Source organism: Talpa europaea, assembly GCF_964194135.1.
Source record: "Talpa europaea genome assembly, chromosome: 5".
Taxonomy (NCBI): Eukaryota; Metazoa; Chordata; class Mammalia; order Eulipotyphla; family Talpidae; genus Talpa; species Talpa europaea.
In genome coordinates, this window is record NC_140071.1 from 71,803,622 (window position 1) to 71,821,610 (window position 17,989).

Here is a 17,989-nt window from a genome sequence, read left to right on the forward strand (position 1 = left end):
ATTGTCTAAAATTCTGTTCTGTGAATGTAATTAGAGATAGGAAAAAATGACACTCAAATAGTGTCATAACAGAGAACAAGGCTGATCTTTCAGGGACACAATCCATGTAGTATTCGAGGGGAAGGTCGCTCTGCTGGGGAATGCTGCTGGGAAAATTGTTGCAGAGAGCCCTGAAATGCTGCATACATATAAAATCACTGACTTCAGAATCCCTGCACCTCTAAATGCTATAAACCCTCTTTCCAGGAACACAGTTCAGTGTGTCACTGTAATGAACACAGTACATTAAAGTTAGTCCATTTTATCATACCATTTTTAAATTCCATGGAATTTTCACCTTGCTGCAGAGCACACAGACCACAGATGATCTGTGATTTCACCTTGCTATATGAACAGAAGCATTTCCCTCACATGACAGAGGTAGGTCCTAATGTTGTACATTTTAAAACTGCCTGGTGGCACAGGCAGTTGAGCGCTACACTGTGAAGATGTCTGCAGCCTCTGTAGCATGGGTTTGATCCCGGCTGGCCAGGGAGAAACCCACATGACACGATGGACCTCTCCTGTCTTGCCCGCTGCTCCCCTCAGGAGTGTATTTCTTCAGTCTGCCTGTTCTGTTCCCCACTCTGTCTCTGGTGAATACTCTCACCCTCTTGCGCACCTGGCCTGTACTCCAGTTCTTATAAAAATACATAAATCTTTTAAAAAAAATAATAAAATTATTCAGCCTACAGGCTATTTTGATCAAAAGTATTACTTAAGTAGGAAAGTGAAGAATCTTAACCTGCCAACCAGAAAACCATTTAGTAGCATGTTCCTTCAGTTAACTGACAGACCTTTTTATTGGTGAAGGTGCAAGAATTTTAGTTGTTCCTTCATTTTCTCCATTTTCCATGTTTGCAGTTAGCCGATTTATGTTGTTTGATCCTAGTTGCAAAGAAGGGGAAGGAGGTTGGAAAGGAGGAGATAAGGATCATGAAATACAAAAAGAAGCAAAAAAGGTTATTTTAAAATGCTATTTAAGTACATCATGACACATTGAATTGAAAAAAAATATATATATAATGAACTGAATAAACCTGAGGTGCTATTTCCTGACATATATAAACCCTCAACATAACAATGTCCTAAGGAATCTAGGCTTTAAAATGGAAAATTTTGAGACTAGGAGTTAAATAAGTCTCTAATCATGGACACTCTTTACTTTAGATTACTAAAGTAAGTTTCCAAAAATATTTGGTACTACATATGGGAATATAAAACATAATAATTAATCCCTGATAACAATTTCCTACAGTGAAACTACAAATTCCATTGATTTTAATATATACTAATGAACCAGCAGAGGGAGCCCCCAGCAGACACAGGGTTGGAAATCATCATCTGAACTAAGATCAGTGAACAGCCAGGCTTTTCAAGGAAGTCTAGAGCCCCATTTCCAGGACAGAAGTTGCAAGGCCTGCTGGGGGGAAGTGTATAGTCATCAATGATGACTATTCTCAAGGGACACCTGGGGGAAGCATCCAGGGGATATCAAAATTCTTGGTCAATTAACTCCATGTGGCATGCAATGCACTTTCCTTAGAGTGGCACTTTTCAGGGGCATGTCCATTATCTGAGTCCTTCAATCCAAAATGCAATCATTACAAACCATGGAGGGTTTCTGAGTCATGAGATGAATTTGTAATACTAAAAGGATATTTAACAAGCACTCACTATGTGGCCGGTGCTTATCTAAGCACTTCTGGCCTATTTACTCATTAAATCCTCAAAATTATCCTATGAAGTATATACTATATTATCCCAGTTTCAAAAAGAAAAATGGACCTTTCCAAAGTCTCACAGCTTTTGAGTAGTGGGGTCAGCTTTGAAACCCAGTCACCTGACTCCTGAGATATAGTTCTAAGCTACCATTCACAAGGCAACCTGTATATTACCTGTGCCCCATCCTCAAACAGTTCAAATATCAGTCTAAGCTAAGGGTCCATTGGAAGTGCTAGATTCCTTAGGAGATAAGTGTATAAAGGCCCAATAAGGGCAAGAGAAGGAATCTTTTTGTCAAGAGCAACAGATATTGAAAAACAAGTGAAATATTTGAGCAGTCCCAAAGTTTGCAACTCCCTCCAGAGCAATTTGGAGGCATGTTTGGCTACCCATCAGGAAGGGTAAATGCTGATGAATATTCTTTGGACAGAGAAAACAAACAGTGGTTTCAAATAAGAGTTCTAAATCTATTATTCTGAGGAATTTGACATGGATTTAAGATCTGAATTGTCTTCTTATTTTGGAATCCTGAAATGGAAAACTGAACCTGAAACTACATGTGACATTAAAGGCAAGTTTAAACTGAAGAAACGGCCAGAATCCAGACATTAGGGAAGAATAACACTGGGGTCTATGGGAAAATCTACCAGGTATGGTAAATGGGACACAACCAACTCCCTTGAACTATCCCAAATGCTAACAGGCATTGGCAGTGGCCAGTCCCTATTTTGCCATGATCTTAAAACTGCAGAGACAGACTTGACATCAGTGTTGTTTCTCACATGTTGAACTTTATGTAGGATAGCCCCAACGCAGAGGCAAGGGGAATAATTCACTCACACCCTAGACAGTGAATATTCCCCAAATATTTTCAGTTGTTCCTAATAAACTTCTAAAAATGTAGTATGGTTTTAATGAAGAGACAACCCACAGATTGGGAGGAAATGTTTGCATTCCACAGAACAATAAGGAACTGATAAGAGATCTACAAAGAGCCTACACAACTCAACAAAAACAAAGCAAACAACCCAGTCCAAAAAAAAAAAATGGACAGAAGAATTAAAAAGACACTTCTCCAAGGAGGAAATGTGAAAGCCTAACAGGCATCACTTATAATCAGGGAAATGCAAATCAAAACCACAATGAGATAACACCTTACTCCAGTAGGAATAGCCCATATTAAAAAAAAAAAAAGAAAGAAAAAACTGGAAACAACAATGCTAGTGAGGGTGTGGAGAAAAAGGAACTCTCTTACACTGCTGGTGGGAATGCAAACTGGCCCAACCAACTGTGGAAAACCTTGTGGAAGTTCCTCAAAGTACTAAAAATGGATCTACTATATGATGCAGCAATTCTACTCCTAGGAGTCTCTACACAAAAGACACAAAAACATTAATTTGAAAGGAAATCTTCACTCCTATGTTCACTGCAGCACTAGTTATAATAGTTAAGATATAGAAATGACCAATTAGGTTAAACTCTGATACTAGCATTTGAGAAGAAAGGTTAGCAATTTAGTAAAGCTAAGTTGTGCATTGGTTATTGAAATCTGTAAAGGTTATACATTATTTAGCTTTACTGACTCCTTAGTTTGCTGACATACACTAGAGCTGTTTTTCTCTACTGGATGTTTCCTCCCCTCATCTTACCACCTGCTGGAATTATTCCTCCCACATTAGTTTATATTCTTGGGCTACAGAGAAGAGATGCTTTCACAAACCATTAACTAAAGGACATATCTTCTTGTATTATTTGCCATAGAAAAGTTCCATTTTAAAGGAACAACAGTGAACTATTAACTAAAATAATTAGTTCATAACAATAGAATCAAAGACATTGTTCCAGGAGGTATTTTTAGTTTAGAGAAATCTTTGCCTCTTTCATCCATTTTTTATTGTAAATTATAACATTCAGAAAAGAATATAACAAACATATATAAACAGGTTAACAAATAGTTAAAGTTAATGGCCATTCAACCCTATCCACTTTAAGAAATAAAGCACTGAGAGCAATTTCCTTATACTGTACAAATCACTCCACTGGGGGGGGGGGAATCTCTTTTAGATTAAATCAAACAGTTGTTTTCCATATGAAATATCAAGAAACAAGTATAGGAGAAATAATTAGCCATCAAGGAAAAGCAAATGAAAACTATAATGACATACAACTTTAACTACATAAGGTTGGTCAGAATCAAAAAGTTAGAGAACAACAAGTGTTAGTAAGGATGTGGGTAAGTCAGAACACTTATCCACTGCTAGTAGGATTATAAAATCAATCATGAAGCCTCCTTAGAAAACTGTTGGGCAGCTCCTCAAAGATTAACCATACATAAAGATAATGTATGACCCAACAACTCTACTCTACTCCTAAACATGCACCTAAGAGAAATTAAGACCTATCCCTTTCCAGTCTGTATACATAGATATTTATAGGAGTGTTACTCATAACAGTCTAAAAATAGAAATTAGCAAACTATCAATCAATTGATAAAGCTTAAAGAAAACGAAGAATATCCATACAGTAGAATATTTGACCATAGAAAGAACTAATACATGGTACAATAGAAAGAAAATCTTATGATAAGTGAAATAAATTGGTCACGAGATCACACATTATGTGATTCCATTAATATGAAATGTCCATTAAAGGAAAGGCAATACAGAGCAAAAGTAGGGTAGTAGTAGGGCTGGGAAATAGAGGTTGGGAGTGTAGAAGTGTGAGCTAAAATGTTTTTTTGAAAATGTAGTAGAGACTGTTGAAGCATTATAATTCACAGAACCATGAACATACCTATGGACTTACTCAAAACCATTGACTTGTATACCTTAAATGTGTGAATTATAGGTATATGAACTCTTTCTCAGTAAAGCTAGTTTGCAACAATAAAAGAAATCCAGAAATGTGAATTATTATGTATATATTTAATTATATGCAATAAAATTAATTTTGAAAATGTATTAATAAAAGTAATGATCTTAATAAAACAAAGGACAAATCACTGTGTTCCCCATAACTCCCAGCACAGTGACTTATATACATGGCAGGTAGCCAATGAAAACATTATATTATAAAGGATGTATTTCTAATTCTACTGCATTTTTCCATTAGAACAGAAAATTGAGTTGAAGAATAATGATATTATATTGAGTTAAAGTGTCAAAACTAAAACCAGAAACTCTGGATATGGTAGCCTCGAAAATGTGGGACAAGAGGACACACATTTTTTTTCTGCAGGATTGGCTACTTAGTTTTAAAAGCCATTTCCTGCTCCAGCACCCTGCTCTTAAATGAAAGCACAGATTCTCTATAGCAATAATCAGTTATTGATGTATGTTTATTAAGCCTTCAGAGTAAATCGGCATTTTATTTTAGATGACACATTGACTTTAGCAAGACTACTTAGAATTAGTCAAAATCATTTAATGCATTGCATAGACTTTAAAAGACAAAGGTTTTTTTATCTCAAGAGACTGGTCACATTTAGAAGAGTAACTTTACAGGGGATTGCTAGAGTTTATTATAGTATATTAAAAAGCCAAATATAGTTTATGATCATTTCTGTTTCTGGACTGTTAGACCCCACAGCTTAATAAGGGCACACACAATCCCTACAGTTTAGCCAGCACTGCAATGCCAGTATTTAAAATTCCAGGTCACTTGTTTTTTCAACTTGACACGCAGTATGCAAATGCTTCTACCTGTTTTCATCACACCAATACCAGCCTTTTGCATGGTTTGGCTCTGTTCATGTACAAGAGCACTCATCTTAAGAGACTCTTCAATTCAGGAGGAGTGACTGTTAGAAACAGAATCAACTTTCCCATGATCTATTTAGCTGCTTGATCTGTAGGTAATTCTTAAAAGTCCTCCCTTTGACATCAAGATTTGGTGCTGAATACTCATGGTCTTCCAATTATAAAAACACTTTGTGATAGCTGTGTGACACCGTCAACTTGATTAAATTTTTTTTTAAGATTTATTTATTTATACAAGAGCTGGGATACAGGCCAGAGACATGGGAGGGTGAGAGAATTCACCAGAGACAGAGTGGGGAGCAGAACAAGCAGACAGACCAAAAGCACTGCTGAGGGGAGCAACAGGCGAGACAGGAGAGGTCTGCTGCACCATGTGGGTATCTCCCTGGTTACCCTGGAATCGAAACCATGCTGCAGAGGCTGTGGACAGCTCCACAGCCCTGACGCAACCTGCTGCACCATCAGGGAGGCCCTTTGATGATACTTAAATGTTGTCAATGTTTTTAATTTGCTGAGTGGGGATGGAGAATGAAAATGTGACATTTAAATGAAAAAAGACAGGACTCCACCCACAACATGGTATAATAAGGAGGCTAGAATCACTATTTTACTCTTCAGTCCCTTGAAAACAACTAGAAAAAAACACCCCTATGTGCACCTAGACAGATCCAAAAGGTTGGAACCAGCTATACAGCTCCAGGACATCCTCAGGGAGTTCAAGAACTAAGGGTGGTGGCTTCAGAGGGGGAAAATATAAGAGGAGACAAAGGGGAGCCTGGCAGAGCTGGGGGTTGACATCCTAGGCCATGCTAAGGGAAACCCAGGATGCTGCAATATTCCTTGGAGGAATTTGCCTGACATGCGAAGGGCTGTGGGCACAACCCAGAGCAATGGGAGGTACGCACACTCCAATCTGGGAAACTGGGAACCCCACAAATGGGATAGCATGTGTCTTCTGCCCAGCCTGGAAGAGATCAAAGAAAATCCAAGGGGAACCAGGCCAGACTCCATAAAAAGCCATACAACAGAAAGAAGGATTTTAGAGTGAACTCATAGATCCTCAGGGAAAGCAAACCAGTGGCTTACATACACCTGCAGAAACTGTAGCTGAGGCCATTGTGTGCAACCACAGTGTTAAGTGGGCACATGTGCACACACTTTGCACATACAGTGCTGCCTTTGAGCCAAGTGCAAATTATTCCCAGAGTGTGAGCATGGAGACCTGAATGTTGCCCTTCCCACTGGGAGGCCTAGCTTCATGGAACATGACCCTGGAAGAAAGGAACAACATGGAGGTGGGGAGGAAAGTAAAGACAACTAAGCACAGAATACTGCTCACTGAAAAACAAAACAAGAGGCAGAGGTAACTAACATCGCTCATCAAACCAAGATCAAGTATTGATGCCCCCATCTTCCCTCCACCTCACACTGAGGTAAACTAAAAGGACCCAGTGCTTCAATCACACACACATAAATAACAAAAAATAAGGTAATATACATGCCTAAGAAGCAAGGAACACCTTAACATAAGATGGAAAAGTAAAATGAAAACAAAAGTCCTGGGACAAATATAAAGGAGACAGAAATAAAGAAACTATATGACTGACTTCAAAATGACAAAATTAGGGCCTCCCCGGTGGCACAGCAGTTTGAGTGAAGCACTGTGAAGCTGCATGGGTTCAATTCCCGGGCACCCAGGGAGATACCCACATGGCACAGCAGACCTCTCCTATCTTTGCCCACTGCTCCCCTCAGCAGTGTTTTTGGTCATCTGCGTGTTCTGCTTGCCGCTCTGTCTCTGCTGAATTCTCTCACCCTCCTGCGTCTCTGGCCTGTACCCCAGTTCTTGCATAAATAAATAAATCTTTAAAAATAAATAAATAAATAAAAATGTTAAATGAGCAACTGGAAGAGCAAAGGCAGATGCCAAATCTCAGAAAGAAGATCCAGGAACAAAGAGAGTCCTTCACTAAAGAGATCAAACATTTAAAAACATCACATAAAGAGATTCTGAATGAAGTGAAGAAAATCTTGACAGTGTTTTAAACAGAATCAAAACAGTAGGAGAAATAATTACAGTTGTAGAAATGCAAACAAATTACACATTTAAAAGAAGAGTGTCAAGACAAAGGAAAAATGAAGAAATTGTATGAGAAATAGCAGCCCACTAGAAGAAATCTATGAATGATCAGACTCCCAGATGGGGAAGGAGAAGAAATAGGACTAGAAAAAACTTGTTGCCTACAGAATGAATTAAATATAAAGGTCCAGCAAGCAGAGAGAACACCTTAAATTCTTAGATGAAGAGTGCTTAAAACCAGACATATCATTGTCAAACTATTACAAATCAAAGATAAGAAAAAATTATTCAGGAAGCAAAGGGAAAAAATAACAACTTATTAGGACTCCCAAATTTGAATTTTCCCAGATTTCAGTATAGACATTCTCCAGTCAAGAAGAGTGAAAGGAAATATTCGCAATCCTAAAATGCAAAAAATGTTAACCAAGAATTCTCTATCCAGCAAAATTATCAATTAAGTATCAAGGGGAAATAATTGTTTTTCTAGACAAACAGAAGCTAATGGATTGTGCCAACACCAGAACCACTATTCAAGTAATACTAAAGGAATTTTGCCACAAGAAAAATTGAAGCACAAACTCTGTAGCAAAACACCAGTACCAAAAACAAGAATACCATGAGTTGACAACAGCAAATAGTAAGAGGGAGGAAGAAATGGGTAGCACAGTATAGTTAAATGTCACTGAGCAGACATCAGTTCATAAAGGACATAAAACATAGGCTTTCAAGTAAAACTGCCATGGTAACCACTAGTCAAAAATTCAGATTAGTCACCTGCAGATGAAGAAGCAAAGAAAGTAATAGAAGTACGAGGGAAGACATCCAGAAAGAGTAGGCAGAAACAAAGGGCAAAAGGAAAAACAGAAAAATAAAACTATCAAAAATGAAAACAAACAATTCACATAAATAATCACTCTAAATGTGAATGGTCTGAATTCACCAATGAAAAGACATAGGTTAACAATGCCAGTGAAAAAATTTCAGCCATCAATACTTTGCTTATAAGAGACCCTTTTAAAAGAGAAAGATAAAAAACTAACTAAAAATAACAAGCTGGAATAAGGTCATACATGCTATTAATTCAGAGAGTAAATCAGGAATTGCTGTTCTTATATCCAATGAGCTAGACTTAAAAAAATGGTAATCAGGGACTAAGATAGACTCTAAATAATGATCATATGAACAGCTCACCAAGCAGATATAACTCTTATTAATTTTTATGCTCCAAGTATAGGAGCACCTAGTTATAACAGATCTAATAGAATATATCAACAAAATAAATTGTTATTGGAGATTTCAACACACCACTGACACAAAAGTATAAATCAGTCATACAGAAAATTAACAAAGAAATAAAGGTCTTAAATGAAGTATTAGATCAGATGGACTATTGGGCATTTATAGAGTTTTCCATCCTAAAAGCAATGACTATACTTTCCTCTCCAGTGCATAAGGAACATTTTCAAGAACAGATCATATATTAGGACATAAAACAAGTCTCAGAAAATACATGAAAATAGAAATTACAGCATCTTCACAAGCCACAATGCTATAAAGCTAGAAATTCACCACAAAAGGAATCCTGCAACAACCCAGAAGATGTGGCGACTACACATAAAGCTTCTGAACAATCCCTGGATCTATGAAGAAATCATAGAAGAGATAGGAAAAATACATAGAGACTAACAAAAATGGAGGTACAAGTTACCAGACCCTATGGGATACTTTAAAAGCAGTACTACACAGAAAGTTCACAGCAATACAGGCCCACATAATTACTTAAGAGAGATCTCATTTAACAATCTAAATGGTAAAGATATATTTGGCAAGTAAGAATGTCTTATTCTGTTACATGGTAAAAAGTACAAATAGAAATAAAGCAAAAATAAAGAAAGCAGAATTGTCATATAGAAATAATTTCATTTTAAGAACTCTCAAATATGATACATTTGTGAACTTTTAGGTTACATTTTATCCTATTATTCATTTTCGTCTTTCTTTTTTTGTTAAAAAAAGAAACACTTGTATCTGATGTTTATGACATATAATCAGGACAGATTGTAAGTGTTCTTAATACCACAGATAATTGGGTTTCATTAAGTCAATCTGATTTTCTATCATTAACCAACCCAATTAAGCCTCCAATGCTAAGTCTGTAAAATCCAAATGCCTAACATCTGATACTGATCCACCCACGCCAAAGGGGCAGTGAGACCCCTACTTTTCTAAAGATTTTTTTTTGTTTGTATTCAAAACTCCCCAGGGTGGAATTTAAACATAACTTCCTTGTTTACCACAAATACACAGACTTTAAACACACTGATTAAAACTTTAAGATAAGCTTAAATAAGGCATTCTGCTGAAGAACTGAATGATATATTACAAAGAATAGGTGCAGATGAGAAAGATGGTAGGAAAAATGTCTATGCATGAAAGATTTGTTCCCTGCTTTATCTGCTTCTAACTCTTCCCTGGTCCAGCATACCCCTGGATTCTACTTCATTCTTCACTACCAAAAGGAACAACCTGGGGGTGGAAATGATGGTACTTCATGCTCAGACTCTTTGCCAGATCTATAGAGGTACACACTACATTTGTGTAAGCTTTAGGGATAACAGCAGAAGGGCACCAATCTTTTCTTTAAGCTGACTAAGGCCCAATGTAATGGCTGATTAGAATCACTTAGACAATAAGTTTTTTCTTTCTGTGATGTCAGGCCACAGTTGAGTAAATGCTCACATTTTATCCTGATAGTATCCTTGCATATTCTCAACCCCTCCAGCAGGCCACAAAATTAGTAGAAATAATGGAAGAAAACTTCCCAAACTTGAAGAAGAAACTAAACATACAAATACAGGAAAATATAAGAATACCAAGCTACTTAAGTAAATGTAGACTACAGTTGACATATAGTATAAAATTTCTGAGAGTCCAGGGCCTCCCTGGTGGTGCAGGCGGTTAAGCGCTGGACTGTGAAGCTGTCCGCAGCCTCTGCAGCACCAGTTCGATACCAGCCAGCTGGCAAGAATCCCACATGGCATGGCAGACCTCTCCTGTCTCACTCGCTGCTCCATTCAGCAGTGTATTTCGTCAGTCTGCCTGTTCAGTTCCCCACTCTGTCTCTGGTGAATCCTGTCACCCTCCCATGCATCTGGTCTGTACCCTGGATCTTGCATAAATAAATAAATAAATCTTTTTAAAAAATTCATGAGAGTCCAAGACAATGAAAAACAATGAAGCTGATGAGGAGGAAGAAACAGATAACCTATAAAGATACTCCAATTAGGTTAATATTAAACTTCTCTAAAGAATACTATGGGAAAGAAGAGAAAACAGTGACACTGAAAACAAAAATTGAAAACAGTCCAAGATAAAAAATTGTCAACCATGAAACTCTATCCTGCAAATCTTTTCTTCAGATGTGAGGGAAATGTAAGGGCCTTCTCAGACAAACAGAACCTTAGGGACTTTGAAACCACTAGCGCTCCCTCCCTTCCACCTCCAAGGAGTATTAAAAGGAGCTTCAGTATTTAAGCCAAAGAGAATTAAGGAATTAAATAAAATCATAAAACTAAAGGCAAGATGGCAGTAACAAATTTCCATATATTAATAATCACTGTAAAAGTCAATGGATTAAACTCATCAATAAAAAAATACGGAGTATTTAGTTGAATTAGGAAATAAAATCCAACCTGTTGCTTCCAGGACATGCACCTATGTTTGAAGGATAAACACAGACTGAGAGTAAAGGGTTGGAAAACAATTCTATAAGCAAATGCCACCCAATGGAAAGCAGGGACAGCCATGTTTGTATCAGATAAAATAGACTTCAGCTAAAAAAGTTAATGAAGTACATAATGATGAATGGAAAACCACCAGAAGACATAACACTCCACAACATTAACTAACCAAACTGGAAAAGCACCAAAATACATCAAAAATTACTATCAAACCTGAAAACAGATATTGGAAAAAATGCATATGTGGTTGGAGACTTCAATAATCCACTCCACCAATGTATACATCAAGGAGACAGAAAACAAGTAAGTGTACTATTGCCCTAAATAACTAGACCAAATGAGTTTAATAAACACTAGTAGGGCATTACAACTTTAAAAAAAAGAAGCTGAATACACATTTTTTTTTCACGTGCATATGGATCATTCTCCAGAACTGATGATATACTGAGTCACAAGTATCAAGAAATTCATGAATACTGAAATCATACCAATTATCTTCTTTACCATAAAGGTATCAAACTAGAAATAAACTACAATGAGTATATCAAGAAGATGTGGCATATATATATATATACAATGGAATACTACTTAGTGATCAAAAAAGATAAACCATGCCATTTGCAGCAGCATAGATAGAACTGGAAGAGATTATTCTAAGTGAAGTGAGTCAGGAGATAAATAAAGGAGAAAAATATCAGATGATCTCATCTATCTGTGGAATCTAGAGAAACCAAACAAAGGATCAGACAGACAAAATATAAGACTGACCCTTAAAAGCAGGCCATAGATATGAGACATTCAGGAAGGGAGAGGAAGAAGGATGGAGAGGTAGAGGAGAGTAACATGGAATATGGTGAAGGATTCTGGGTGTGTTGGTGGTGGGAAAACTGTGGCAACCATATCTAAAGGGAGAAGACCTACACTATGAAAAAATAAACAAGTATGTTTAAAAAAGAAAAAAAAATTAACTACAAAAAGAAAGCAAGGAAATCCATGGAAACTAAACCACAAAATACTGAATGGGTAGTAGTATTCACTGGGTCAAGAAAGAAATAAAAGAAATAAAAGAAAATAAATAAATAAAAGAAAATAAATAAATAAATAAATAAATAAAAGAAATAAAAGAAAAAGACTACTTTTAGACAAACTTCCAGAAAGTATTGATTGGACATGTCAAAAATAGTACTATCAGGCAGGTATACAGAAATAGAAGCCCGCATCAGTAAACAAGAAAGTGCCCAAAGAAGCAACTTAATCTCGCATCTCAAGGAACAAAGAAGAAAAAAGAAGCCCAAAACCCAAAGAGGTAAGGAAATAAGAAAAATTAGCGCACAAATAAATGAAATAGACATAAAAAAGACTATCCAAAAGATCAGTGAAACCAAAAACAGGTTCTTTGAAAAAACAGACAAAATTCTAGCCAGGACACAAAGAAAAAGAGGGCAAAAACTCAAAGAAAACAGGATCAAATATAAAAGGGAAGTTACAACAGACATGGCAGATATCCAAAGGATAATACGAAATTATTATAAACATTTATATCCAAACAAGCTCAACAACCTTTATGAGATGTATGAGTTCCTAGAATTACACAATCATGGGCCTCCCTGGTGGTGCAAGGGGTTAAAACGCAACTTATGAAGCTATCAGCAGCCACTGTAGCATGAGTTCAATCCCTGGCCAGGGACCTGCCCACATGGTGCAGCAGACCTCTCCTGACTCGCCCGCTGCTCCCCTCAGCAGTGTACCTCAGTCAGTCTACCTGTTCTGCTCCCCACTCTGTCTCTGGTGAATCCTCTCATTTCCCCCCCCCCCCACACACACACACCTCTGGCCTATACTCCAGTTCTTGTATGCATCAATAAATAAATCTTTTTAAAAAAAAAAAAAAAAGAATTACACAATCATCCACAGCTACACAGGGGAGAAATAAAAAACATGAACAAAAACAATCACAGCAAGGAAATTGAAATAGTAATCAAAGTATCTCAAAAAACAAGAGTCGCCAGGGCAACCACCCCAGTCGCCTGAGCAATACAAGTCTGAGGGAAAGCCAATGGAAGTCCTGTCCATTGGCCTCAGGCACCCCCATAAACCAGGAGCGCCAGCCTACTGCTCGCACAGACCCATATCTGGGAAGGCCCCATCTTCTGTATGAAGAATTCAAAATTGCCATAATTAAGAAAGTCAAAAAATTTTGAATAAGAGAAAGAAAACTCAGAAAAACAGATCAGAGATATAAAAGATGCGAAAAAGAAAAGGAATGCTATGATAAACATAATCAATGAAGTGAAGATTAAGATTGAAACTTTACCTAAGAAAATAAAAGAGCTGCAGGATGTGAAAAATCAGAGGAGATAAAAGAAATAAGGTAGAATGAACCTATAATCTCAAAGATGCAGACAAGAAAAGAACCAAGATAGAAAAGAAGAGACACAAAGGAAAAAGAATTAAGACATGCTTTGAGAATATAATAAATATATGTCATAGGAATCCCAGAATAAGGAGAGGGGAGGGGAAGGCAGGGGGGAGGAGAGGGAAGGGGAAGGGGGTGAGGAAGGCAAGGTAGGGGAGGGTAAGGGAGAGGAGAGGAGACAAAAAAGAAAACTTTGCAGAAACTTCCTATTGGAGAAAACTTCCTAAACTTGAGGAAGAGAATGAAGACACATGAAGCTAAAAGTGTGCCAAAATTTACCTTAATGAGGGGAAATCTATAGCAAGACACATAGTAGTAAAACTTCCAAGAGGCCAAGAAAAAAAAAAAAATGAGGCTGATGAGGGGGAAGAAACAGAAAACTTATAAAGGAATACCACTTAGACTAATCTTTAAATCTTTAAAATCTTTAAATCTCTAAATCTTTAAAATAAATAAATAAAAGCCCACTCAAAGGAATAATACAAGGAGTCTTAGGTCTAAAACAAGAGAGGAATGACACAAGGAACTGAACACAGAATTAAACAGAACCACAAAGTTATGAACATAATAGAAGAAAGATTCTTACATATCAGTAATCACTCTAAAATGTTAATGGACTAAACTCACCGTTAAAAAGACACAAAGTAGCATGCTGATGAGGAAACAGATTCCAATGTTCTACTACCTCCAAGAAATACACCTAAGTTCCAAAGAAGAACATTATTTGAAAGAAAAGTGTTGGAAAACAAATTTACAAGCAAATGGCAACCAAAAGAAGGCAGGGGCAGCCATATTTATATCTTCAAATAAAATATAATTCCACCTTAAAAAAATGACAAGAGACATGTATGGCTACTATATAATACCAAGGGGTCAATAAACAGGAAGAAATAACACTAAGCAATATATACTCACCAAATGAGGTAACACCAAAATTCATCAGACATTACTATTGTAACTGAAAATTGACATCCAAAAAAATACATTATGTAGTGGAAGACTTCAACACCCCTTTGTCACCAAAGGAGAGATCAATGAAATAGAAAATAAACAAGGACAAAATAACCCTAAACTAATATCTAGACCATGTGGGCCTAACCGATATTTATTGAACACTGTAACCCCAGGAAACTGAATACACAGTTTTCTTCAAGTGCGCACAGATCACTTTCCAGGATCATCCACATACTGGGTCACAATGCAAACATCAACAAGTATATGATGACTGAAATTATACCAAGAATCGTCTCTTACTGTAAAGTTATCAACCTAGAAATCAACTACAAAAAGAAAGCAAGGCGATCCTCCACTACATGGAGACTGAACAATATGCTACTAATAGACCACTGGGTTAATGAGGAAAACAAAGGAGAAATACAAAAATACCTTAAGATAAATGATGATGAGGATACAACCTTCTAGAATGTGACACATTAAAAGTAGCATTAACTAATTTAATTTTTTTTAAATTAGCCTACACTTTACATATTTATCACTAATAATTCAATAGAGACCACAAGGAAGGTTTATTTCAGTATCTGTTATGTCCAGTAATTGTTCTAGGTGATCAAAGAAAGATGTTCTTATCTTTATAAAACTTTATGTCTAACAGGAAGATGTATAAATCAAACACACAAACAAATGTGGAGTTACAGGTGGAGAGGCGAAAAAGTATTTTCCAGACAGAGACTATATTTGAGGCAGGACCAAGCATTATGATCCAGTTATTGAGTTATTTGCCCATGGCTCCAAATCTAACCTTATTAAAAAAAAAAAAAGTAGCATTAAGAGGAAAGCATATGGCAATACAGGTCCATATCAATAAACAAGAAAGGCCCCAAAGAAATAACCGAAATCTCTCATCTCAAGGAACTACATTTGAAGAACAGGGAGAAAAGCCAGTAGAAAGGAGGAAATAATAAAAATTAAAGCAGAAATAAATGAAACAGAAGTTTAAAAGATAGTCCAAAAGATCAATCAAACCAAAATCTTGTTTGTTAAAAAACTAAAAACAAAAATCATCTCTAACTGGCTTATAAAGAAAAAGAGTTAAAAAATCAAATAGTGTCATAAATGAAAGAGGAGAAATTACAAAAGTTATGGCAGAAATTCAGAGGATTCCAATATTACTCTCAACACTTACATGCAAAAAAGTTCAACAAGCTAGATGAGATGGACAAACTCTTAAAATTACAAAATCACCCAAGGCTGAATAAAGAGGAAATGGAGGAGCTCCCCTGGTGGTGCAGGCAGTTGAGCACCATGCTGTGAAGCTGTCCACAGCCTCTGCAGCGAGGGTTCAATCCCTGCAGGCCAGTGAGGGTCCCACATGGCGTGGCAGACCTCTCCTGTCTTGCCCGCTGCTCCCCTCAGCAGTGTATTTCATCAATCTGCCTGTTCTGTTTCCTACTCTGTCTCTGGTGAATCCTCTTACCCTCCCATGCATCTGGCCTATATCCTGGTTCTTGTATAAATAAATAAATAAAAAAATAAAAGGAAATGGAAAACTTGAACAAACCAATTACAGGCAAGGATATTGAAATATTAATCAAAACTCTCCCCAGAAACAAAAAGTCCAGGACCAGGTCTCTTCACAAGCAACATTCTAAGATGACCTAATACCTTGCCTGATAAAATTCTTTCTAAAAACTGAGAAAGAGGGAATACTACCATTACATTTTATAAGGCAAAATTCACACTAATACCAAAATCAAACAAACACAACACAGGGACAAAAACAAACAAACAAACTACAGGCCAATCTCCCTAAGGAACACGGATGCTAAAATCCTCAATAAAATCTTAGCAAACTGAACCCAACAATACATTAAAAAACTACACTCCATGACTAAGTGGGATTTAACCAGGAACACAAGGATGGTTCATTATATGAAAATCAATTAATGCAATTCATGATATTGACAAAAATAAAAGCCATATGACCATATTAATAGATGCCAAGAAAACTTCTAATAAAGGTCAACACCCATTTATTATTAAGGCCCTTGAAAAACCTGAGATAGGAGGAACATATCTTAACACAATTAAAGCCATATATGACAAACCCACAGCTAACATCATTCTCAATGGTGAACTACTGAAAACCTTTTCACTAAGATCTGGCACAAGACAACAATGTTTGCTCTTACTACTGCTTTTCAATATAATACTGGAAGTCCTAGGTAGAGCAATTAGGCAAGAGAAAGACATAAAAGGGATCCAAATTTGGAAAGAAGTAAAGCTATCATTATTTGCAGATAACATGATAATATATAGAGATAAATCCACAGAAAAAGTGCTTAAAACAAAAAGCTAATTAAAGTCAGTTCAGTGAAATGGCAGATTACAAAATCAATACACAAAAGTCAGTAGCCTTATAATACACAAACAATATGTGAAGAGGAAGAAAGTAAGAAAACCATCCCATTTACAACTGTACCAAAAAAACAAATTAAATACCTGGGAATAAACCTAACAAAAGAGGTAAAATACCTATACAAGGAAAACTATAAACATTGTTGGGGCCTCCCTGGTGGTGCAGGCAGTTGAGCGCAGTGCTGAGAAGCTGTCCGCAGCCTCTGCAGCGCTGGTTCAATCCCTGCCAGCCTCGGAGCAACCCACATGACAAGCAGACCTCTCCTGTCTCGCCTGCTGCTCCCCTCAGCAGTGTATTTCGCCAGTCTGCCTGTTCTGTTCCCCACTCTGTCTCTGGTGAATCCTCTCACCCTCCCGCACATCTGGCCTGTACCCTGGCTCTTGTATAAATAAAAAATAAAAATCTTTAAAAAAAAAAAAAGGATTGCCAATTCTTAAAAAAAAAAAAAAAAAAAAAGCAAACAAACAAACAAACAAAAGCCAAACATTGTTAAAAGAAATGAAAACACATTCCCTGCTCATGGGTCAGAAGAAGCACTTATCGAAATGGCCATCCTACCAAAAGCAATTTACAGATTCAATGCAATACCAATAAAATTCTCAATGCCATTCTTCAAAAAATGAACAAATATTGATGAAATTCATATGAAACCACAAAAAAAAAACCTGTACAGGCAAAGCTCTCCTGAATAAAAAGGGAAAGAATGGGAGTATTACACTCCCAGATTTAACACTGTACTATAAACCCATAATAATAAAAATAGCATGGTACTGTAAGAAAAACAGATACATAGGCCAATGGAATCAAAATGAAAGTCCCAAAATAAAAACAAACACATATAGTGAACTAATCTAT

General features: G+C 36.7%; 1 protein-coding gene across 1 annotated transcript in view; it reads right to left on the bottom strand.

Moving 5' to 3' along the window:
• Positions 1-17,989, bottom strand: part of EPB41L4A (erythrocyte membrane protein band 4.1 like 4A) — a gene marked incomplete at both ends in the record, with an annotated part of 314,692 nt that overhangs the window by 39,090 nt on the left and 257,613 nt on the right. Inside the window, one exon of the mRNA XM_084234013.1 lies at positions 837-927. Coding sequence (XP_084090139.1) covers positions 837-927 — 91 coding nt within the window. The remainder of the gene's footprint in view (positions 1-836; positions 928-17,989) is intronic.